We start from the raw sequence: 24,990 nt of genomic DNA, 5'->3' as shown, positions 1-24,990 counted from the left end.
GGACATTAAAAAAGCAATGGTTTTAGGTATCAACTTTTTTGCAAATGATCAATTACCATGATAGTGAGTTTATTGTCATCATGAAATCTTTTTCACCGGGGGTGATAGACTAGAATGGCATACATAATTTTGTTTTTTATAACTAGCCTGCATTGCTGTGCTGTTTATGTTTGGCCCGGAAACAAATTTTCATGGTCAAGTGTAGCTGACACTTGCCACAAAATATTCTTAAGATCTATAAGCTTGGTAAAGCGACATGTGCATTTTAAACTTTGATTTCACTTCTAAATGTCTTTTTGTATTCTTATTACAGGCGTGCAAAGTCGCCAAAGGACACATACATACAGACATTTGAATCATAGCTTGGATTTACTGACAGATTCTTTTCTTCGTGAATGCACCCCTACATTTATACGGTATTTGGTTTTGCTCTATAAGGACATTAAAAAAGCAATGGTTTTAGGTATCAACTTTTTTGCAAATGATCAATTACCATGATAGTGAGTTTTTTGTCATCATGAAATCTTTTTCACCAGGGGTGATAGATTAGAATGGCATACATAATTTTGTTGTTTGTAACTAGCCTGCATTGCTGTGCTGTTTATGTTTGGCCCAGGAACAAATTTTCATGGTCAAGTGTAGCTGACACTTGCCACAAAATATTCTTGAGAACTATAAGCTTGGTAAAGCCACATGTGCATTTTAAACTTTGATTTCACTTCTGAATGTCTTTTTGTATTCTTATTACAGGCGTGCAAAGTCGCCAAAGGACACATACATACAGACATTTGAATCATAGCTTGGATTTACTGACAGATTCTTTTCTTCGTGAATGCACCCCTACATTTCTACGGTATTTGGTTTTGCTCTATAAGGACATTAAAAAAGCAATGGTTTTAGGTATCAACTTTTTTGCAAATGATCAATTACCATGATAGTGAGTTTTTTGTCATCATTAAATCTTTTTCACCAGGGGTGATAGAGTAGAATAGGCATACATAATTTGTTGTTTATAACTAGCCTGCATTGCTGTGCTGTTTATGTTTGGCCCGGAAACAAATTTTCATGGTCAAGTGTAGCTGACACTTGCCACAAAATATTGTTGAGAACTATAAGCTTGGTAAAGCCACATGTGCATTTTAAACTTTGATTTCACTTCTAAATGTCTTTTTGTATTCTTATTACAGGCGTGCAAAGTCGCCAAAGGACGCATACATGCAGACATTTGAATCATAGCTTGGATTTACTGACAGATTCTTTTCTTCGTGAATGCACCCTACATTTCTACGGTATTTGGTTTTGCTCTATAAGGACATTAAAAAAGCAATGGTTTTAGGTATCAACTTTTTTGCAAATGATCAATTACCATGACAGTGAGTTTTTTGTCATCATGAAATCTTTTTCACTAGGGGTGATAGACTAGAATGGCATACATAATTTTGTTATTTATAACTAGCCTGCATTGCAGTGCTGTTTATGTTTGGCCCGGAAACAAATTTTCATGGTCAAGTGTAGCTGACACTTGCCATAAAATATTCTTGAGAACTATAAGCTTGGTAAAGCCACATGTGCATTTTAAAGTTCTTTGATTTCACTTCTAAATGTCTTTTTGTATTCTTATTACAGGCATGCAAAGTAGCCGAAGGATACATATGCTAAACCCATGGGTTCCGCATCTTTTTCTTCGCTGTAAGTTTTTAAAGCTGTGTAATTGAAACCCGTCAAGAAACATACTTTCAGATTTGCATTCTTTAAGCCACGTGTGAGTATAGTACTGGGATTGTGTCTTTCCGTTTTTCATTTCTGGGTTAATGTGTTGGTCTCAGAAGGTAACATTTGATAAGACATCTTACATTCAAATTCCAGCCGTTATTTTTATGTTTTGATTCAAACAGGCTAACTTATGTGGATACAAACCCCTATCCTTTCAGCACCAATTGTTGTTTCTACTTTGTATTTGTAGCCTAATTGCTGTATATGTTCATTAGTGTGTCCCTTGATTTTACAAACCTGCCTGCTTGAAAACATTTGACATTGCATCGCTTCAGACAGTAAGGTTACTGAAATAGTTTTAATAGAAGGTGTGTTTTGTAGAAGGCATGCTTCCAGTAAATGAAATGTCATTTTTTAGTCGATACTATTTTGTATGTTTTCGCCTGTGTTCAAAATCTGTTGCATGTTTTTGGCGTGAATAAAGTTTTCTTCTAGATTGATCAGTGTTGTTTTGCATTTTGTAAAGTATCTCTTGATTATGTTTGCGTTGTTTCTTGAGAAGGCAGATAGAGATTGATTTAAACATAGAATAAAAGGAGTCCATAAAATCACATGTAACCGTTGAGATTTGTCAAAAACGTTTGTTTACAAGCTTTTTGTGGAAATTTGGTCACGCACTAATGACCATGTGATGAAAAGTGATACCATAAAAAAATACATTGTTATCAATTGCGGCATGAATTTGGGGAAAAAATTGCACTTTTGGAGTTAGAATAATATTTTGTGTTTTAATTTGCCGAAGTTGTTTAAAAACTTTATTAGTGAAGTTTTCTGAATCTAATTAACGTGACGCAATAATTCATGAGTTTGGCAAATATGATTTCAGTGTTTAGTTATGACGTAAAATTTTTCCAGAAGTTTCCAGTGCCGAAATTGAGCTACTGCTTGCTATGTCCGATTTTGTTTTGTGCCAATAAATGGGTAATAAATTCTTTTTTTGAAAAAAATGATCGCGTGATGACGTTTTGCCGAATGCAAACTCAAATAAAGAAGTACCGTTTCATTGGCCTAAGAACGATAGTAGTGCGTCTTTTTGCTGCAAAAGTGATTTGCAAGTTAAACTTTTACGCCTCGATGGAATAGCAAGTTCAGGAGTTCGTTAATATGCATTTATTTTCGAAAAATATTGAGCGCGAAACATATTTATTGAACAACTGTGAAAATAAACTATGCGTCATCAGCGATCAGCTGTTTGTAAACAGACGTGGCGAAAATTTTTATCTTAAAAGTTGAGACTGTTTTTGGTCGTCTTGTCGCAAAATTATGAAGATCAAAGACAAAATCGTTTGGTAACTCGTTTTTGGAATAATATTCTAAAAGTTTGAGTTTCAATTTAACTTGGAAACATTGTCTGCCGATGACTCAGTTTTTCAGTTTACTAAGAAAAAACTTTGATTTCACTTCTAAATGTCTTTTTGTATTCTCTTTACAGGCGTGCAAAGTCGCCAAAGGACACATACATACAGACATTTGAATCATAGCTTGGATTTACTGACAGATTCTTTTCTTCGTGAATGCACCCCTACATTTCTACGGTATTTTGTTTTGCTCTATAAGGACATTAAAAAAGCAATGGTTTTAGGTATAAACTTTTTTGCAAATGATCAATTACCATGATATTGAGTTTTTTGTCATTATGAAATCTTTTTCACCAGGGGTGATAGACTAGAATGGCATACATAATTTTGTTGTTTATAACTAGCCTGCATTGCTGTGCTGTTTATGTTTGGCCCGGAAACAAATTTTCATGGTCAAGTGTAGCTGACACTTGCCACAAAATATTCTTAAGAACTATAAGCTTGGTAAAGCCACATGTGCATTTTTAACTTTGATTTCACTTCTAAATGTCTTTTTGTATTCTTATTGCAGGCGTGCAAAGTCGCCAAAGGACGCATACATACAGACATTTGAATCATAGCTTGGATTTACTGACAGATTCTTTTCTTCGTGAATGCACCCTACATTTCTACGGTATTTGGTTTTGCTCTATAAGGACATTAAAAAAGCAATGGTTTTAGGTATCAACTTTTTTGCAAATGATCAATTACCATGATAGTGAGTTTTTTGTCATCATGAAATCTTTTTCACTAGGGGTGATAGACTAGAATGGCATACATAATTTTGTTATTTATAACTAGCCTGCATTGCTGTGATGTTTATGTTTGGCCCGGAAACAAATTTTCATGGTCAAGTGTAGCTGACACTTGCCACAAAATATTGTTGAGAACTATAAGCTTGGTAAAGCCACATGTGCATTTTAAACTTTGATTTCACTTCTAAATGTCTTTTTGTATTCTTATTACAGGCGTGCAAAGTCGCCGAAGGATACATATGCTAAACCCATGGGTTCCGCATGTTTTTCTTCGCTGTAAGTTTTTAAAGCTGTGTAATTGAAACCCGTCAAAAAACATACTTTCAGATTTGCACTCTTTAAGCCACATGTGAGTATAGTACTGGGATTGTGTCTTTCCGTTTTTCATTTCTGGGTTAATGTGTTGGTCTCAGAAGGTAACATTTGATAAGACATCTTACATTCAAATTCCAGCCGTTATTTTTATGTTTTGATTCAAACAGGCTAACTTATGTGGATACAAACCCCTATCCTTGCAGCACCAATTGTTGTTTCTACTTTGTATTTGTAGCCTAATTGCTGTATATGTTCATTAGTGTGTCCCTTGATTTTACAAACCTGCCTGCTTGAAAACATTTGACATTGCATCGCTTCAGACAGTAAGGTTACTGAAATAGTTTTAATAGAAGGTGTGTTTTGTAGAAGGCATGCTTCCAGTAAATGAAATGTCATTTTTTAGTCGATACTATTTTGTATGTTTTCGCCTGTGTTCAAAATCTGTTGCATGTTTTTGGCGTGAATAAAGTTTTCTTCTAGATTGATCAGTGTTGTTTTGCATTTTGTAAAGTATCTCTTGATTATGTTTGCGTTGTTTCTTGAGAAGGCAGATAGAGATTGATTTAAACATAGAATAAAAGGAGTCCATAAAATCACATGTAACCGTTGAGATTTGTCAAAAATGTTTGTTTACAAGCTTTTTGTGGAAATTTGGTCACGCACTAATGACCATGTGATGAAAAGTGATGCCATAAAAAATACATTGTTATCAATTGCGGCATGAATTTGGGGAAAAAATTGCACTTTTGGAGTTAGAATAATATTTTGTGTTTTTATTTGCCGAAGTTGTTTAAAAACTTTATTAGTGAAGTTTTCTGAATCTAATTAACGTGACGCAATAATTCATGAGTTTTGCAAATATGATTTCAGTGTTTAGTTATGACGTAAAATTTTTCCAGAAGTTTCCAGTGCCGAAATTGAGCTACTGCTTGCTATGTCCGATTTTGTTTTGTGCCAATAAATGGGTAATAAATTCTTTTTTTGAAAAAAATGATCGCGTGATGACGTTTTGCCGAAAGCAAACTCAAATAAAGAAGTACCGTTTCATTGGCCTAAGAACGATAGTAGTGCGTCTTTTTGCTGCAAAAGTGATTTGCAAGTTAAACTTTTACGCCTCGATGGAATAGCAAGTTCAGGAGTTCGATAATATGCATTTATTTTCGAAAAATATTGAGCGCGAAACATATTTATTGAACAACTGTGAAAATAAACTATGCGTCATCAGCGATCAGCTGTTTGTAAACAGACGTGGCGAAAATTTTTATCTTAAAAGTTGAGACTGTTTTTGGTCGTCTTGTCGCAAAATTATGAAGATCAAAGACAAAATCGTTTGGTAACTCGTTTTTGGAATAATATTCTAAAAGTTTGAGTTTCAATTTAACTTGGAAACATTGTCTGCCGATGACTCAGTTTTTCAGTTTACTAAGAAAAAACTTTGATTTCACTTCTAAATGTCTTTTTGTATTCTCTTTACAGGCGTGCAAAGTCGCCAAAGGACACATACATACAGACATTTGAATCATAGCTTGGATTTACTGACAGATTCTTTTCTTCGTGAATGCACCCCTACATTTCTACGGTATTTTGTTTTGCTCTATAAGGACATTAAAAAAGCAATGGTTTTAGGTATCAACTTTTTTGCAAATGATCAATTACCATGATATTTGTTTTTTTGTCATCATAAAATCTTTTTCACCAGGGGTGATAGACTAGAATGGCATACATAATTTTGTTGTTTATAACTAGCCTGCATTGCTGTGCTATTTATGTTTGGCCCGGAAACAAATTTTCATGGTCAAGTGTAGCTGACACTTGCCACAAAATATTCTTGAGAACTATAAGCTTGGTAAAGCCACATGTGCATTTTTAACTTTGATTTCACTTCTAAATGTTTTTTTTGTGTTCTTATTACAGACGTGCAAAATAGCCAAAGGACACATTATGTGTGTCACACATACATACCGGCATTTGAATCATAGCTGGATTTGCTGACAGATTCTTTTCTTCGTGATTTCACACCTATTTTTCTACGGTATTTGGTTTTGCTCAATGAGGACATTAAAAAAGCAAAGGTTTTAGGTATCAACTTTTTTGCAAATGATCAATTACCATGATAGTGAGTTTTTTGTCATTATGAAATGTTTTTCATAGGGGTGATAGACTAGAACAGTGCTCTTCAATCTTTTTTGGTGTGGTGAACCCTTGAAGTTGTTGTGACGAACTCATGCACCCTGTTTACTTAAAAGGTAAACTGAGATAAAAAGCGATATGAAAAATTGTTATGCATATCATTTTGTCAAATAACTCCAAACATATGTTCGCAAATTTTCTATGAAACATTGGCGAAAAAATCATCACTCGATATCCAAACATCACCCGAATGTAACACAGACACTATCAAACTGGACACAGGTATAAACCATGGAAAAAGTTTACCTTGGTGTTGTACATGAGTTGAAACCTACATCTTTTTTCTAATATCTTGTAAGTCAAATATTAATGGTTCATTAAAAGTTTGTGATGCACCCTTGTATACCTTTTCGTACTGGTGCACCCCATGCATGTTTTGGTGCAACTTGCACACCGGTTGAAGAGCATTGGACTAGAATGATGTACATAATTTGTTGCCTATAACTATCCTGCATTGCTGTGCTGTTTATGTTTGGCCCGGAAACAAATTTTCATGGTCAAGTGTAGCTGACACTTGCCTCACAATATTCTTGAGAACTATATGCTTGGTAAAGCCACCTGTGCATTTTAAACTTTGATTTCACTTCTAAATGTCTTTTTGTATTCTTATTACAGGCGTGCAAAGTCGCCAAAGGACACATACATACAGACATTTGAATCATAGCTTGGATTTACTGACAGATTCTTTTCTTCGTGAATGCACCCCTACATTTCTATGGTATTTGGTTTTGCTCTATAAGGACATTAAAAAAGCAATGGTTTTAGGTATAAACTTTTTTGCAAATGATCAATTACCATGACAGTGAGTTTTTTGTCATTATGAAATCTTTTTCACCAGGGGTGATAGACTAGAATGGCATACATAATTTTGTTGTTTGTAACTAGCCTGCATTGCTGTGCTGTTTATGTTTGGCCCGGAAACAAATTTTCATGGTCAAGTGTAGCTGACACTTGCCACAAAATATTCTTGAGAACTATAAGCTTGGTAAAGCCACATGTGCATTTTAAACTTTGATTTCACTTCTGAATGTCTTTTTGTATTCTTATTACAGGCGTGCAAAGTCGCCAAAGGACACATACATACAGACATTTGAATCATAGCTTGGATTTACTGACAGATTCTTTTCTTCGTGAATGCACACCTACATTTATACGGTATTTTGTTTTGCTCTATAAGGACATTAAAAAAGCAATGGTTTTAGGTACAAACTTTTTTGCAAATGATCAATTAACATGATAGTGAGTTTTTTGTCATCATGAAATCTTTTTCACCAGGGGTGATAGACTAGAATGGCATACATAATTTTGTTGTTTGTAACTAGCCTGCATTGCTGTGCTGTTTATGTTTGGCCCGGAAACAAATTTTCATGGTCAAGTGTAGCTGACACTTGCCACAAAATATTCTTGAGAACTATAAGCTTGGTAAAGCCACATGTGCATTTTAAACTTTGATTTCACTTCTAAATGTCTTTTTGTATTCTTATTGCAGGCGTGCAAAGTCGCCAAAGGATGCATACATACAGACATTTGAATCATAGCTTGGATTTACTGACAGATTCTTTTCTTCGTGAATGCACCCCTACATTTATACGGTATTTTGTTTTGCTCTATAAGGACATTAAAAAAGCAATGGTTTTAGGTATCAACTTTTTTGCAAATGATCAATTACAATGATATTTGGTTTTTTGTCATCATAAAATCTTTTTCACCAGGGGTGATAGACTAGAATGGCATACATAATTTTGTTGTTTATAACTAGCCTGCATTGCTGTGCTATTTATGTTTGGCCCGGAAACAAATTTTCATGGTCAAGTGTAGCTGACACTTGCCACAAAATATTCTTGAGAACTATAAGCTTGGTAAAGCCACATGTGCATTTTTAACTTTGATTTCACTTCTAAATGTTTTTTTGTGTTCTTATTACAGACGTGCAAAATAGCCAAAGGACACATTATGTGTGTCACACATACATACCGGCATTTGAATCATAGCTGGATTTGCTGACAGATTCTTTTCTTCGTGATTTCACACCTATTTTTCTACGGTATTTGGTTTTGCTCAATGAGGACATTAAAAAAGCAAAGGTTTTAGGTATCAACTTTTTTGCAAATGATCAATTACCATGATAGTGAGTTTTTTGTCATTATGAAATGTTTTTCATAGGGGTGATAGACTAGAACAGTGCTCTTCAATCTTTTTTGGTGTGGTGAACCCTTGAAGTTGTTGTGACGAACTCATGCACCCTGTTTACTTAAAAGGTAAACTGAGATAAAAAGCGATATGAAAAATTGTTATGCATATCATTTTGTCAAATAACTCCAAACATATGTTCGCAAATTTTCTATGAAACATTGGCGAAAAAATCATCACCCGAATGTAACACAGACACTATCAAACTGGACACAGGTATAAACCATGGAAAAAGTTTACCTTGGTGTTGTACATGAGTTGAAACCTACATCTTTTTTCTAATATCTTGTAAGTCAAATATTAATGGTTCATTAAAAGTTTGTGATGCACCCTTGTATACCTTTTCATACTGGTGCACCCCATGCATGTTTTGGTGCACCTTGCACACCGGTTGAAGAGCATTGGACTAGAATGATGTACATAATTTGTTGCCTATAACTATCCTGCATTGCTGTGCTGTTTATGTTTGGCCCGGAAACAAATTTTCATGGTCAAGTGTAGCTGACACTTGCCACAAAATATTCTTAAGAACTATAAGCTTGGTAAAGCCACATGTGCATTTTTAACTTTGATTTCACTTCTAAATGTCTTTTTGTATTCTTATTGCAGGCGTGCAAAGTCGCCAAAGGACGCATACATACAGACATTTGAATCATAGCTTGGATTTACTGACAGATTCTTTTCTTCGTGAATGCACCCTACATTTCTACGGTATTTGGTTTTGCTCTATAAGGACATTAAAAAAGCAATGGTTTTAGGTATCAACTTTTTTGCAAATGATCAATTACCATGATAGTGAGTTTTTTGTCATCATGAAATCTTTTTCACTAGGGGTGATAGACTAGAATGGCATACATAATTTTGTTATTTATAACTAGCCTGCATTGCTGTGATGTTTATGTTTGGCCCGGAAACAAATTTTCATGGTCAAGTGTAGCTGACACTTGCCACAAAATATTGTTGAGAACTATAAGCTTGGTAAAGCCACATGTGCATTTTAAACTTTGATTTCACTTCTAAATGTCTTTTTGTATTCTTATTACAGGCGTGCAAAGTCGCCGAAGGATACATATGCTAAACCCATGGGTTCCGCATCTTTTTCTTCGCTGTAAGTTTTTAAAGCTGTGTAATTGAAACCCGTCAAAAAACATACTTTCAGATTTGCACTCTTTAAGCCACATGTGAGTATAGTACTGGGATTGTGTCTTTCCATTTTTTCATTTCTGGGTTAATGTGTTGGTCTCAGAAGGTAACATTTGATAAGACATCTTACATTCAAATTCCAGCCGTTATTTTTATGTTTTGATTCAAACAGGCTAACTTATGTGGATACAAACCCCTATCCTTGCAGCACCAATTGTTGTTTCTACTTTGTATTTGTAGCCTAATTGCTGTATATGTTCATTAGTGTGTCCCTTGATTTTACAAACCTGCCTGCTTGAAAACATTTGACATTGCATCGCTTCAGACAGTAAGGTTACTGAAATAGTTTTAATAGAAGGTGTGTTTTGTAGAAGGCATGCTTCCAGTAAATGAAATGTCATTTTTTAGTCGATACTATTTTGTATGTTTTCGCCTGTGTTCAAAATCTGTTGCATGTTTTTGGCGTGAATAAAGTTTTCTTCTAGATTGATCAGTGTTGTTTTGCATTTTGTAAAGTATCTCTTGATTATGTTTGCGTTGTTTCTTGAGAAGGCAGATAGAGATTGATTTAAACATAGAATAAAAGGAGTCCATAAAATCACATGTAACCGTTGAGATTTGTCAAAAATGTTTGTTTACAAGCTTTTTGTGGAAATTTGGTCACGCACTAATGACCATGTGATGAAAAGTGATGCCATAAAAAATACATTGTTATCAATTGCGGCATGAATTTGGGGAAAAAATTGCACTTTTGGAGTTAGAATAATATTTTGTGTTTTAATTTGCCGAAGTTGTTTAAAAACTTTATTAGTGAAGTTTTCTGAATCTAATTAACGTGACGCAATAATTCATGAGTTTTGCAAATATGATTTCAGTGTTTAGTTATGACGTAAAATTTTTCCAGAAGTTTCCAGTGCCGAAATTGAGCTACTGCTTGCTATGTCCGATTTTGTTTTGTGCCAATAAATGGGTAATAAATTCTTTTTTTGAAAAAAATGATCGCGTGATGACGTTTTGCCGAAAGCAAACTCAAATAAAGAAGTACCGTTTCATTGGCCTAAGAACGATAGTAGTGCGTCTTTTTGCTGCAAAAGTGATTTGCAAGTTAAACTTTTACGCCTCGATGGAATAGCAAGTTCAGGAGTTCGATAATATGCATTTATTTTCGAAAAATATTGAGCGCGAAACATATTTATTGAACAACTGTGAAAATAAACTATGCGTCATCAGCGATCAGCTGTTTGTAAACAGACGTGGCGAAAATTTTTATCTTAAAAGTTGAGACTGTTTTTGGTCGTTTTGTCGCAAAATTATGAAGATCAAAGACAAAATCGTTTGGTAACTCGTTTTTGGAATAATATTCTAAAAGTTTGAGTTTCAATTTAACTTGGAAACATTGTCTGCCGATGACTCAGTTTTTCAGTTTACTAAGAAAAAACTTTGATTTCACTTCTAAATGTCTTTTTGTATTCTCTTTACAGGCGTGCAAAGTCGCCAAAGGACACATACATACAGACATTTGAATCATAGCTTGGATTTACTGACAGATTCTTTTCTTCGTGAATGCACCCCTACATTTATACGGTATTTTGTTTTGCTCTATAAGGACATTAAAAAAGCAATGGTTTTAGGTATCAACTTTTTTGCAAATGATCAATTACCATGATAGTGAGTTTTTTGTCATCATAAAATCTTTTTCACCAGGGGTGATAGACTAGAATGGCATACATAATTTTGTTGTTTATAACTAGCCTGCATTGCTGTGCTATTTATGTTTGGCCCGGAAACAAATTTTCATGGTCAAGTGTAGCTGACACTTGCCACAAAATATTCTTGAGAACTATAAGCTTGGTAAAGCCACATGTGCATTTTTAACTTTGATTTCACTTCTAAATGTTTTTTTGTGTTCTTATTACAGACGTGCAAAATAGCCAAAGGACACATTATGTGTGTCACACATACATACCGGCATTTGAATCATAGCTGGATTTGCTGACAGATTCTTTTCTTCGTGATTTCACACCTATTTTTCTACGGTATTTGGTTTTGCTCAATGAGGACATTAAAAAAGCAAAGGTTTTAGGTATCAACTTTTTTGCAAATGATCAATTACCATGATAGTGAGTTTTTTGTCATTATGAAATGTTTTTCATAGGGGTGATAGACTAGAACAGTGCTCTTCAATCTTTTTTGGTGTGGTGAACCCTTGAAGTTGTTGTGACGAACTCATGCACCCTGTTTACTTAAAAGGTAAACTGAGATAAAAAGCGATATGAAAAATTGTTATGCATATCATTTTGTCAAATAACTCCAAACATATGTTCGCAAATTTTCTATGAAACATTGGCGAAAAAATCATCACTCGATATCCAAACATCACCCGAATGTAACACAGACACTATCAAACTGGACACAGGTATAAACCATGGAAAAAGTTTACCTTGGTGTTGTACATGAGTTGAAACCTACATCTTTTTTCTAATATCTTGTAAGTCAAATATTAATGGTTCATTAAAAGTTTGTGATGCACCCTTGTATACCTTTTCGTACTGGTGCACCCCATGCATGTTTTGGTGCAACTTGCACACCGGTTGAAGAGCATTGGACTAGAATGATGTACATAATTTGTTGCCTATAACTATCCTGCATTGCTGTGCTGTTTATGTTTGGCCCGGAAACAAATTTTCATGGTCAAGTGTAGCTGACACTTGCCTCACAATATTCTTGAGAACTATATGCTTGGTAAAGCCACCTGTGCATTTTAAACTTTGATTTCACTTCTAAATGTCTTTTTGTATTCTTATTACAGGCGTGCAAAGTCGCCAAAGGACACATACATACAGACATTTGAATCATAGCTTGGATTTACTGACAGATTCTTTTCTTCGTGAATGCACCCCTACATTTCTATGGTATTTGGTTTTGCTCTATAAGGACATTAAAAAAGCAATGGTTTTAGGTATAAACTTTTTTGCAAATGATCAATTACCATGACAGTGAGTTTTTTGTCATTATGAAATCTTTTTCACCAGGGGTGATAGACTAGAATGGCATACATAATTTTGTTGTTTGTAACTAGCCTGCATTGCTGTGCTGTTTATGTTTGGCCCGGAAACAAATTTTCATGGTCAAGTGTAGCTGACACTTGCCACAAAATATTCTTGAGAACTATAAGCTTGGTAAAGCCACATGTGCATTTTAAACTTTGATTTCACTTCTGAATGTCTTTTTGTATTCTTATTACAGGCGTGCAAAGTCGCCAAAGGACACATACATACAGACATTTGAATCATAGCTTGGATTTACTGACAGATTCTTTTCTTCGTGAATGCACACCTACATTTATACGGTATTTGGTTTTGCTCTATAAGGACATTAAAAAAGCAATGGTTTTAGGTACAAACTTTTTTGCAAATGATCAATTAACATGATAGTGAGTTTTTTGTCATCATGAAATCTTTTTCACCAGGGGTGATAGACTAGAATGGCATACATAATTTTGTTGTTTGTAACTAGCCTGCATTGCTGTGCTGTTTATGTTTGGCCCGGAAACAAATTTTCATGGTCAAGTGTAGCTGACACTTGCCACAAAATATTCTTGAGAACTATAAGCTTGGTAAAGCCACATGTGCATTTTAAACTTTGATTTCACTTCTAAATGTCTTTTTGTATTCTTATTGCAGGCGTGCAAAGTCGCCAAAGGATGCATACATACAGACATTTGAATCATAGCTTGGATTTACTGACAGATTCTTTTCTTCGTGAATGCACCCCTACATTTATACGGTATTTTGTTTTGCTCTATAAGGACATTAAAAAAGCAATGGTTTTAGGTATCAACTTTTTTGCAAATGATCAATTACAATGATATTTGGTTTTTTGTCATCATAAAATCTTTTTCACCAGGGGTGATAGACTAGAATGGCATACATAATTTTGTTGTTTATAACTAGCCTGCATTGCTGTGCTATTTATGTTTGGCCCGGAAACAAATTTTCATGGTCAAGTGTAGCTGACACTTGCCACAAAATATTCTTGAGAACTATAAGCTTGGTAAAGCCACATGTGCATTTTTAACTTTGATTTCACTTCTAAATGTTTTTTTGTGTTCTTATTACAGACGTGCAAAATAGCCAAAGGACACATTATGTGTGTCACACATACATACCGGCATTTGAATCATAGCTGGATTTGCTGACAGATTCTTTTCTTCGTGATTTCACACCTATTTTTCTACGGTATTTGGTTTTGCTCAATGAGGACATTAAAAAAGCAAAGGTTTTAGGTATCAACTTTTTTGCAAATGATCAATTACCATGATAGTGAGTTTTTTGTCATTATGAAATGTTTTTCATAGGGGTGATAGACTAGAACAGTGCTCTTCAATCTTTTTTGGTGTGGTGAACCCTTGAAGTTGTTGTGACGAACTCATGCACCCTGTTTACTTAAAAGGTAAACTGAGATAAAAAGCGATATGAAAAATTGTTATGCATATCATTTTGTCAAATAACTCCAAACATATGTTCGCAAATTTTCTATGAAACATTGGCGAAAAAATCATCACCCGAATGTAACACAGACACTATCAAACTGGACACAGGTATAAACCATGGAAAAAGTTTACCTTGGTGTTGTACATGAGTTGAAACCTACATCTTTTTTCTAATATCTTGTAAGTCAAATATTAATGGTTCATTAAAAGTTTGTGATGCACCCTTGTATACCTTTTCGTACTGGTGCACCCCATGCATGTTTTGGTGCACCTTGCACACCGGTTGAAGAGCATTGGACTAGAATGATGTACATAATTTGTTGCCTATAACTATCCTGCATTGCTGTGCTGTTTATGTTTGGCCCGGAAACAAATTTTCATGGTCAAGTGTAGCTGACACTTGCCTCACAATATTCTTGAGAACTATATGCTTGGTAAAGCCACCTGTGCATTTTAAACTTTGATTTCACTTCTAAATGTCTTTTTGTATTCTTATTACAGGCGTGCAAAGTCGCCAAAGGACACATACATACAGACATTTGAATCATAGCTTGGATTTACTGACAGATTCTTTTCTTCGTGAATGCACCCCTACATTTATACGGTATTTGGTTTTGCTCTATAAGGACATTAAAAAAGCAATGGTTTTAGGTATCAACTTTTTTGCAAATGATCAATTACCATGATAGTGAGTTTTTTGTCATCATTAAATCTTTTTCACCAGGGGTGATAGAGTAAAATAGGCATACATAATTTGTTGTTTATAACTAGCCTGCATTGCTGTGCTGTTTATGTTTGGCCCGGAAACAAATTTTCATGGTCAAGTGTAGCTGACACTTGCCACAAAATATTGTTGAGAACTATAAGCTTGGTAAAGCCACATGTGCATTTTAAACTTTGATTTCACTTCTAAATGTCTGTTTGTATTCTTATTGCAGGCGTGCAAAGTCGCCAAAGGACGCATACATACAGAGATTTGAATCATAGCTTGGATTTACTGACAGATTCTTTTCTTCGTGAATGCACCCTACATTTATACGGTATTTGGTTTTGCTCTATAAGGACATTAAAAAAGCAATGGTTTTAGGTATCAACTTTTTTGCAAATGATCAATTACCATGATAGTGAGTTTTTTGTCATCATGAAATCTTTTTCACTAGGGGTGATAGACTAGAATGGCATACATAATTTTGTTGTTTATAACTAGCCTGCATTGCTGTGCTGTTTATGTTTGGTCCGGAAACAAATTTTCATGGTCAAGTGTAGCTGACACTTGCCACAAAATATTGTTGAGAACTATAAGCTTGGTAAAGCCACATGTGCATTTTAAACTTTGATTTCACTTCTAAATGTCTTTTTGTATTCTTATTACAGGCATGCAAAGTCGCCAAAGGACACATACATACAGACATTTGAATTATAGCTTGGATTTACTGACAGATTCTTTTCTTCGTGAATGCACCCCTACATTTATATGGTATTTGGTTTTGCTCTATAAGGACATTAAAAAAGCAATGGTTTTAGGTATAAACTTTTTTGCAAATGATCAATTACCATGATATTGAGTTTTTTGTCATCATGAAATCTTTTTCACCAGGGGTGATAGACTAGAATGGCATACATAATTTTGTTGTTTATAACTAGCCTGCATTGCTGTGCTGTTTATGTTTGGCCCGGAAACAAATTTTCATGGTCAAGTGTAGCTGACACTTGCCACAAAATATTGTTGAGAACTATAAGCTTGGTAAAGCCACATGTGCATTTTAAACTTTGATTTCACTTCTAAATGTCTTTTTGTATTCTTATTACAGGCGTGCAAAGTCGCCAAAGGACACATACATACAGACATTTGAATCATAGCTTGGATTTACTGACAGATTCTTTTCTTCGTGAATGCACCCTTACATTTATACGGTATTTGGTTTTGCTCTATAAGGACATTAAAAAAGCAATGGTTTTAGGTATCAACTTTTTTGCAAATGATCAATTACCATGATAGTGAGTTTTTTGTCATCATGAAATCTTTTTCACCAGGGGTGATAGACTAGAATGGCATACATAATTTTGTTGTTTGTAACTAGTCTGCATTGCTGTGCTGTTTATGTTTGGCCCGGAAACAAATTTTCATGGTCAAGTGTAGCTGACACTTGCCACAAAATATTCTTGAGAACTATAAGCTTGGTAAAGCCACATGTGCATTTTAAACTTTGATTTCACTTCTGAATGTCTTTTTGTATTCTTATTACAGGCGTGCAAAGTCGCCAAAGGACACATACATACAGACATTTGAATCATAGCTTGGATTTACTGACAGATTCTTTTCTTCGTGCATCCACCCTTACATTTATACGGTATTTGGTTTTGCTCTATAAGGACATTAAAAAAGCAATGGTTTTAGGTATCAACTTTTTTGCAAATGATCAATTACCATGATATTGAGTTTTTTGTCATCATGAAATCTTTTTCACCAGGGGTGATAGACTAGAATGGCATACATAATTTTGTTGTTTATAACTAGCCTGCATTGCTGTGCTGTTTATGTTTGGCCCGGAAACAAATTTCATGGTCAAGTGTAGCTGACACTTGCCACAAAATATTCTTGAGAACTATAAGCTTGGTAAAGCCACATGTGCATTTTAAACTTTGATTTCACTTCTAAATGTCTTTTTGTATTCTTATTACAGGCGTGCAAAGTCGCCGAAGGATACATATGCTAAACCCATGGGTTCCGCATCTTTTTTTTCGCTGTAAGTTTTTAAAGCTGTGTAATTGAAACCCGTCAAAAAAACATACTTTCAGATTTGCACTCTTTAAGCCACATGTGAGTATAGTACTGGGATTGTGTCTTTCCGTTTTTCATTTCTGGGTTGATGTGTTGGTCTCAGAAGGTAACATTTGATAAGACATCTTACATTCAAATTCCAGCCGTTATTTTTATGTTTTGATTCAAACAGGCTAACTTATGTGGATACAAACCCCTATCCTTTCATCTCCAATTGTTGTTTCTACTTTGTATTTGTAGCCTAATTGCTGTATATGTTCATTAGTGTGTCCCTTGATTTTAGAAACCTGCCTGCTTGAAAACATTTGACATTGCATCGCTTCAGACAGTAAGGTTACTGAAATAGTTTTAATAGAAGGTGTGTTTTGTAGAAGGCATGCTTCCAGTAAATGAAATGTCATTTTTTAGTCGATACTATTTTGTATGTTTTCGCCTGTGTTCAAAATCTGTTGAATGTTTTTGGCGTGAATAAAGTTTTCTTCTAGATTGATCAGTGTTGTTTTGCATGTTGTAAAGTATCTCTTGATTATGTTTGCGTTGTTTCTTGAGAAGGCAGATAGAGATTGATTTAAACATAGAATAAAAGGAGTCCATAAAATCACATGTAACCGTTGAGATTTGTCAAAAATGTTTGTTTACAAGCTTTTTGTGCAAATTTGGTCAGGCACTAATGACCATGTGATGAAAAGTGATACCATAAAAAAATACTTTGTTATCAATTGCGGCATGAATTTGGGGAAAATGCACTGTTGGAGTTAGAATAATATTTTGTGTTTTAATTTGCCGAAGTTGTTCAAAAACTTTATTAGTGAAGTTTTCTGAATCTAATTAACGTGACGCAATAATTCATGAGTTTTGCAAATATGATTTCAGTGGTTAGTTATGACGTAAAATTTTTCCAGAAGTTTCCAGTGCCGAAATTGAGCTACTGCTTGCTATGTCCGATTTTGTTTTGTGCCAATAAATGGGTAATAAATTCTTTTTTTGAAAAAAATGATCGCGTGATGACGTTTTGCCGAATGCAAACTCAAATAAAGAAGTACCGCTTCATTGGCCTAAGAACGATAGTAGTGCGTCTTTTTGCTGCAAAAGTGATTTGCAAGTTAAACTTTTACGCCTCGATGGAATAGCAAGTTCAGGAGTTCGTTAATATGCATTTATTTTCGAAAAATATTGAGCGCGAAACATATTTATCGAACAACTGTAAAAATAAACTATGCGTCATCAGCGATCAGCTGTTTGTAAACAGACGTGGCGAAAATTTTTATCTTAAAAGTTGAGACTGTTTTTGGTCGTTTTGTCGCAAAATTATGAAGATCAAAGACAAAATCGTTTGGTAACTCGTTTTTGGAATAATATTCTAAAAGTTTGAGTTTCAATTTAACTTGGAAACATTGTCTGCCGATGACTCAGTTTTTCAGTTTACTAAGAAAAAACTTTGATTTCACTTCTAAATGTCTTTTTGTATTCTCTTTACAGGCGTGCAAAGTCACCAAAGGACACATACATACAGACATTTGAATCATAGCTTGGATTTACTGACAGATTCTTTTCTTCGTGAATGCACCCCTACATTTATACGGTATTTGGTTTTGCTCTATAAGGACATTAAAAAAGCAATGGTTTTAGGTATCAACTTTTTTGCAAATGATCAATTACCATGATAGTGAGTTTTTTGTCATCATTAAATCTTTTTCACCAGGGGTGATAGAGTAGAATAGGCATACATAATTTGTTGTTTATAACTAGCCTGCATTGCTGTGCTGTTTATGTTTGGCCCGGAAACAAATTTTCATGGTCAAGTGTAGCTGACACTTGACACAAAATATTCTTGAGAACTATAAGCTTGGTAAAGCCACATGTGCATTTTAAACTTTGATTTCACTTCTAAATGTCTTTTTGTATTCTTATTACAGGCATGCAAAGTCGCCAAAGGACACATACATACAGACATTTGAATTATAGCTTGGATTTACTGACAGATTCTTTTCTTCGTGAATGCACCCTTACATTTATACGGTATTTGGTTTTGCTCTATAAGGACATTAAAAAAGCAATGGTTTTAGGTATAAACTTTTTTGCAAATGATCAATTACCATGATATTGAGTTTTTTGTCATCATGAAATCTTTTTCACCAGGGGTGATAGACTAGAATGGCATACATAATTTTGTTGTTTATAACTAGCCTGCATTGCTGTGCTGTTTATGTTTGGCCCGGAAACAAATTTTCATGGTCAAGTGTAGCTGACACTTGCCACAAAATATTGTTGAGAACTATAAGCTTGGTAAAGCCACATGTGCATTTTAAACTTTGATTTCACTTCTAAATGTCTTTTTGTATTCTTATTACAGGCGTGCAAAGTCGCCAAAGGACACATACATACAGACATTTGAATCATAGCTTGGATTTACTGACAGATTCTTTTCTTCGTGAATGCACCCTTACATTTATACGGTATTTGGTTTTGCTCTATAAGGACATTAAAAAAGCAATGGTTTTAGGTATCAACTTTTTTGCAAATGATCAATTACCATGATAGTGAGTTTTTTGTCATCATGAAATCTTTTTCACCAGGGGTGATAGACTAGAATGGCATACATAATTTTGTTGTTTGTAACTAGTCTGCATTGCTGTGCTGTTTATGTTTGGCCCGGAAACAAATTTTCATGGTCAAGTGTAGCTGACACTTGCCACAAAATATTCTTGAGAACTATAAGCTTGGTAAAGCCACATGTGCATTTTAAACTTTGATTTCACTTCTGAATGTCTTTTTGTATTCTTATTACAGGCGTGCAAAGTCGCCAAAGGACACATACATACAGACATTTGAATCATAGCTTGGATTTACTGACAGATTCTTTTCTTCGTGCATCCACCCTTACATTTATACGGTATTTGGTTTTGCTCTATAAGGACATTAAAAAAGCAATGGTTTTAGGTATCAACTTTTTTGCAAATGATCAATTACCATGATATTGAGTTTTTTGTCATCATGAAATCTTTTTCACCAGGGGTGATAGACTAGAATGGCATACATAATTTTGTTGTTTATAACTAGCCTGCATTGCTGTGCTGTTTATGTTTGGCCCGGAAACAAATTTCATGGTCAAGTGTAGCTGACACTTGCCACAAAATATTCTTGAGAACTATAAGCTTGGTAAAGCCACATGTGCATTTTAAACTTTGATTTCACTTCTAAATGTCTTTTTGTATTCTTATTACAGGCGTGCAAAGTCGCCGAAGGATACATATGCTAAACCCATGGGTTCCGCATCTTTTTTTTCGCTGTAAGTTTTTAAAGCTGTGTAATTGAAACCCGTCAAAAAAACATACTTTCAGATTTGCACTCTTTAAGCCACATGTGAGTATAGTACTGGGATTGTGTCTTTCCGTTTTTCATTTCTGGGTTGATGTGTTGGTCTCAGAAGGTAACATTTGATAAGACATCTTACATTCAAATTCCAGCCGTTATTTTTATGTTTTGATTCAAACAGGCTAACTTATGTGGATACAAACCCCTATCCTTTCAGCTCCAATTGTTGTTTCTACTTTGTATTTGTAGCCTAATTGCTGTATATGTTCATTAGTGTGTCCCTTGATTTTAGAAACCTGCCTGCTTGAAAACATTTGACATTGCATCGCTTCAGACAGTAAGGTTACTGAAATAGTTTTAATAGAAGGTGTGTTTTGTAGAAGGCATGCTTCCAGTAAATGAAATGTCATTTTTTAGTCGATACTATTTTGTATGTTTTCGCCTGTGTTCAAAATCTGTTGAATGTTTTTGGCGTGAATAAAGTTTTCTTCTAGATTGATCAGTGTTGTTTTGCATGTTGTAAAGTATCTCTTGATTATGTTTGCGTTGTTTCTTGAGAAGGCAGATAGAGATTGATTTAAACATAGAATAAAAGGAGTCCATAAAATCACATGTAACCGTTGAGATTTGTCAAAAATGTTTGTTTACAAGCTTTTTGTGCAAATTTGGTCAGGCACTAATGACCATGTGATGAAAAGTGATACCATAAAAAAATACTTTGTTATCAATTGCGGCATGAATTTGGGGAAAATGCACTGTTGGAGTTAGAATAATATTTTGTGTTTTAATTTGCCGAAGTTGTTCAAAAACTTTATTAGTGAAGTTTTCTGAATCTAATTAACGTGACGCAATAATTCATGAGTTTTGCAAATATGATTTCAGTGGTTAGTTATGACGTAAAATTTTTCCAGAAGTTTCCAGTGCCGAAATTGAGCTACTGCTTGCTATGTCCGATTTTGTTTTGTGCCAATAAATGGGTAATAAATTCTTTTTTTGAAAAAAATGATCGCGTGATGACGTTTTGCCGAATGCAAACTCAAATAAAGAAGTACCGCTTCATTGGCCTAAGAACGATAGTAGTGCGTCTTTTTGCTGCAAAAGTGATTTGCAAGTTAAACTTTTACGCCTCGATGGAATAGCAAGTTCAGGAGTTCGTTAATATGCATTTATTTTCGAAAAATATTGAGCGCGAAACATATTTATCGAACAACTGTAAAAATAAACTATGCGTCATCAGCGATCAGCTGTTTGTAAACAGACGTGGCGAAAATTTTTATCTTAAAAGTTGAGACTGTTTTTGGTCGTTTTGTCGCAAAATTATGAAGATCAAAGACAAAATCGTTTGGTAACTCGTTTTTGGAATAATATTCTAAAAGTTTGAGTTTCAATTTAACTTGGAAACATTGTCTGCCGATGACTCAGTTTTTCAGTTTACTAAGAAAAAACTTTGATTTCACTTCTAAATGTCTTTTTGTATTCTCTTTACAGGCGTGCAAAGTCACCAAAGGACACATACATACAGACATTTGAATCATAGCTTGGATTTACTGACAGATTCTTTTCTTCGTGAATGCACCCCTACATTTATACGGTATTTGGTTTTGCTCTATAAGGACATTAAAAAAGCAATGGTTTTAGGTATCAACTTTTTTGCAAATGATCAATTACCATGATAGTGAGTTTTTTGTCATCATTAAATCTTTTTCACCAGGGGTGATAGAGTAGAATAGGCATACATAATTTGTTGTTTATAACTAGCCTGCATTGCTGTGCTGTTTATGTTTGGCCCGGAAACAAATTTTCATGGTCAAGTGTAGCTGACACTTGACACAAAATATTGTTGAGAACTATAAGCTTGGTAAAGCCACATGTGCATTTTAAACTTTGATTTCACTTCTAAATGTCTTTTTGTATTCTTATTGCAGGCGTGCAAAGTCGCCAAAGGACACATACATACAGACATTTGAATCATAGCTTGGATTTACTGACAGATTCTTTTCTTCGTGAATGCACCCTTACATTTATACGGTATTTGGTTTTGCTCTATAAGGACATTAAAAAAGCAATGGTTTTAGGTATCAACTTTTTTGCAAATGATCAATTACCATGATAGTGAGTTTTTTGTCATCATGAAATCTTTTTCACTAGGGGTGATAGACTAGAATGGCATACATAATTTTGTTGTTTATAACTAGCCTGCATTGCTGTGCTGTTTATGTTTGGTCCGGAAACAAATTTTCATGGTCAAGTGTAGCTGACACTTGCCACAAAATATTGTTGAGAACTATAAGCTTGGTAAAGCCACATGTGCATTTTAAACTTTGATTTCACTTCTAAATGTCTTTTTGTATTCTTATTACAGGCGTGCAAAGTCGCCAAAGGACACATACATACAGACATTTGAATCATAGCTTGGATTTACTGACAGATTCTTTTCTTCGTGAATGCACCCTTACATTTATACGGTATTTGGTTTTGCTCTATAAGGACATTAAAAAAGCAATGGTTTTAGGTATCAACTTTTTTGCAAATGATCAATTACCATGATAGTGAGTTTTTTGTCATCATGAAATCTTTTTCACCAGGGGTGATAGACTAGAATGGCATACATAATTTTGTTGTTTGTAACTAGTCTGCATTGCTGTGCTGTTTATGTTTGGCCCGGAAACAAATTTTCATGGTCAAGTGTAGCTGACACTTGCCACAAAATATTCTTGAGAACTATAAGCTTGGTAAAGCCACATGTGCATTTTAAACTTTGATTTCACTTCTGAATGTCTTTTTGTATTCTTATTACAGGCGTGCAAAGTCGCCAAAGGACACATACATACAGACATTTGAATCATAGCTTGGATTTACTGACAGATTCTTTTCTTCGTGCATCCACCCTTACATTTATACGGTATTTGGTTTTGCTCTATAAGGACATTAAAAAAGCAATGGTTTTAGGTATCAACTTTTTTGCAAATGATCAATTACCATGATAGTGAGTTTTTTGTCATCATGAAATCTTTTTCACCAGGGGTGATAGACTAGAATGGCATACATAATTTTGTTGTTTATAACTAGCCTGCATTGCTGTGCTGTTTATGTTTGGCCCGGAAACAAATTTCATGGTCAAGTGTAGCTGACACTTGCCACAAAATATTCTTGAGAACTATAAGCTTGGTAAAGCCACATGTGCATTTTAAACTTTGATTTCACTTCTAAATGTCTTTTTGTATTCTTATTACAGGCGTGCAAAGTCGCCGAAGGATACATATGCTAAACCCATGGGTTCCGCATCTTTTTTTTCGCTGTAAGTTTTTAAAGCTGTGTAATTGAAACCCGTCAAAAAAACATACTTTCAGATTTGCACTCTTTAAGCCACATGTGAGTATAGTACTGGGATTGTGTCTTTCCGTTTTTCATTTCTGGGTTGATGTGTTGGTCTCAGAAGGTAACATTTGATAAGACATCTTACATTCAAATTCCAGCCGTTATTTTTATGTTTTGATTCAAACAGGCTAACTTATGTGGATACAAACCCCTATCCTTTCAGCTCCAATTGTTGTTTCTACTTTGTATTTGTAGCCTAATTGCTGTATATGTTCATTAGTGTGTCCCTTGATTTTAGAAACCTGCCTGCTTGAAAACATTTGACATTGCATCGCTTCAGACAGTAAGGTTACTGAAATAGTTTTAATAGAAGGTGTGTTTTGTAGAAGGCATGCTTCCAGTAAATGAAATGTCATTTTTTAGTCGATCCTATTTTGTATGTTTTCGCCTGTGTTCAAAATCTGTTGCATGTTTTTGGCGTGAATAAAGTTTTCTTCTAGATTGATCAGTGTTGTTTTGCATGTTGTAAAGTATCTCTTGATTATGTTTGCGTTGTTTCTTGAGAAGGCAGATAGAGATTGATTTAAACATAGAATAAAAGGAGTCCATAAAATCACATGTAACCGTTGAGATTTGTCAAAAATGTTTGTTTACAAGCTTTTTGTGCAAATTTGGTCAGGCACTAATGACCATGTGATGAAAAGTGATACCATAAAAAAATACTTTGTTATCAATTGCGGCATGAATTTGGGGAAAATGCACTGTTGGAGTTAGAATAATATTTTGTGTTTTAATTTGCCGAAGTTGTTTAAAAACTTTATTAGTGAAGTTTTCTGAATCTAATTAACGTGACGCAATAATTCATGAGTTTGGCAAATATGATTTCAGTGGTTAGTTATGACGTAAAATTTTTCCAGAAGTTTCCAGTGCCGAAATTGAGCTACTGCTTGCTATGTCCGATTTTGTTTTGTGCCAATAAATGGGTAATAAATTCTTTTTTTGAAAAAAATGATCGCGTGATGACGTTTTGCCGAATGCAAACTCAAATAAAGAAGTACCGTTTCATTGGCCTAAGAACGATAGTAGTGCGTCTTTTTGCTGCAAAAGTGATTTGCAAGTTAAACTTTTACGCCTCGATGGAATAGCAAGTTCAGGAGTTCGTTAATATGCATTTATTTTCGAAAAATATTGAGCGCGAAACATATTTATCGAACAACTGTAAAAATAAACTATGCGTCATCAGCGATCAGCTGTTTGTAAACAGACGTGGCGAAAATTTTTATCTTAAAAGTTGAGACTGTTTTTGGTCGTTTTGTCGCAAAATTATGAAGATCAAAGACAAAATCGTTTGGTAACTCGTTTTTGGAATAATATTCTAAA

At 34.5% G+C, this 24,990-nt stretch overlaps 1 protein-coding gene and 1 long non-coding RNA gene across 7 annotated transcripts; both read left to right on the top strand.

The window, feature by feature from the left end:
• Window positions 1-1,162: 1,162 nt before the first annotated feature.
• On the top strand, window positions 1,163-24,115 carry LOC145204549 (uncharacterized). Its single transcript, XM_080077143.1, has 8 exons — window positions 1,163-1,289; window positions 3,643-3,744; window positions 9,170-9,271; window positions 15,134-15,235; window positions 18,457-18,559; window positions 20,204-21,269; window positions 21,781-21,883; window positions 23,528-24,115. Exons 1-6 carry the CDS (start codon window positions 1,163-1,165, stop codon window positions 20,268-20,270), a joined length of 603 nt encoding a protein of 200 aa, XP_079933269.1. The 3' UTR covers window positions 20,271-21,269; window positions 21,781-21,883; window positions 23,528-24,115.
• LOC145204058 (uncharacterized) lies at window positions 4,975-17,467 on the top strand. Of its 6 annotated transcripts, none has more exons than XR_013853440.1 (4): window positions 4,975-5,759; window positions 15,570-15,672; window positions 16,880-16,942; window positions 17,261-17,467. It is a non-coding gene; the product is annotated as an uncharacterized LOC145204058 (long non-coding RNA). The 6 variants fall into 6 exon arrangements; XR_013853439.1 differs by lacking the exon at window positions 4,975-5,759 and adding an exon at window positions 12,710-13,052; XR_013853441.1 differs by lacking the exons at window positions 4,975-5,759; window positions 15,570-15,672; window positions 16,880-16,942; window positions 17,261-17,467 and adding exons at window positions 12,718-13,052; window positions 13,387-13,489; window positions 13,824-13,988; window positions 14,061-14,276.
• Window positions 24,116-24,990: the final 875 nt, after the last annotated feature.

This window comes from Phallusia mammillata, chromosome 8, assembly GCF_965637545.1.
Source record: "Phallusia mammillata chromosome 8, kaPhaMamm4.hap1.1, whole genome shotgun sequence".
Lineage (NCBI taxonomy): Eukaryota > Metazoa > Chordata > Ascidiacea > Phlebobranchia > Ascidiidae > Phallusia > Phallusia mammillata.
Note: the sequence above shows the minus strand (reverse complement) of the source record. Positions and strands in the feature narration are given on the sequence as shown.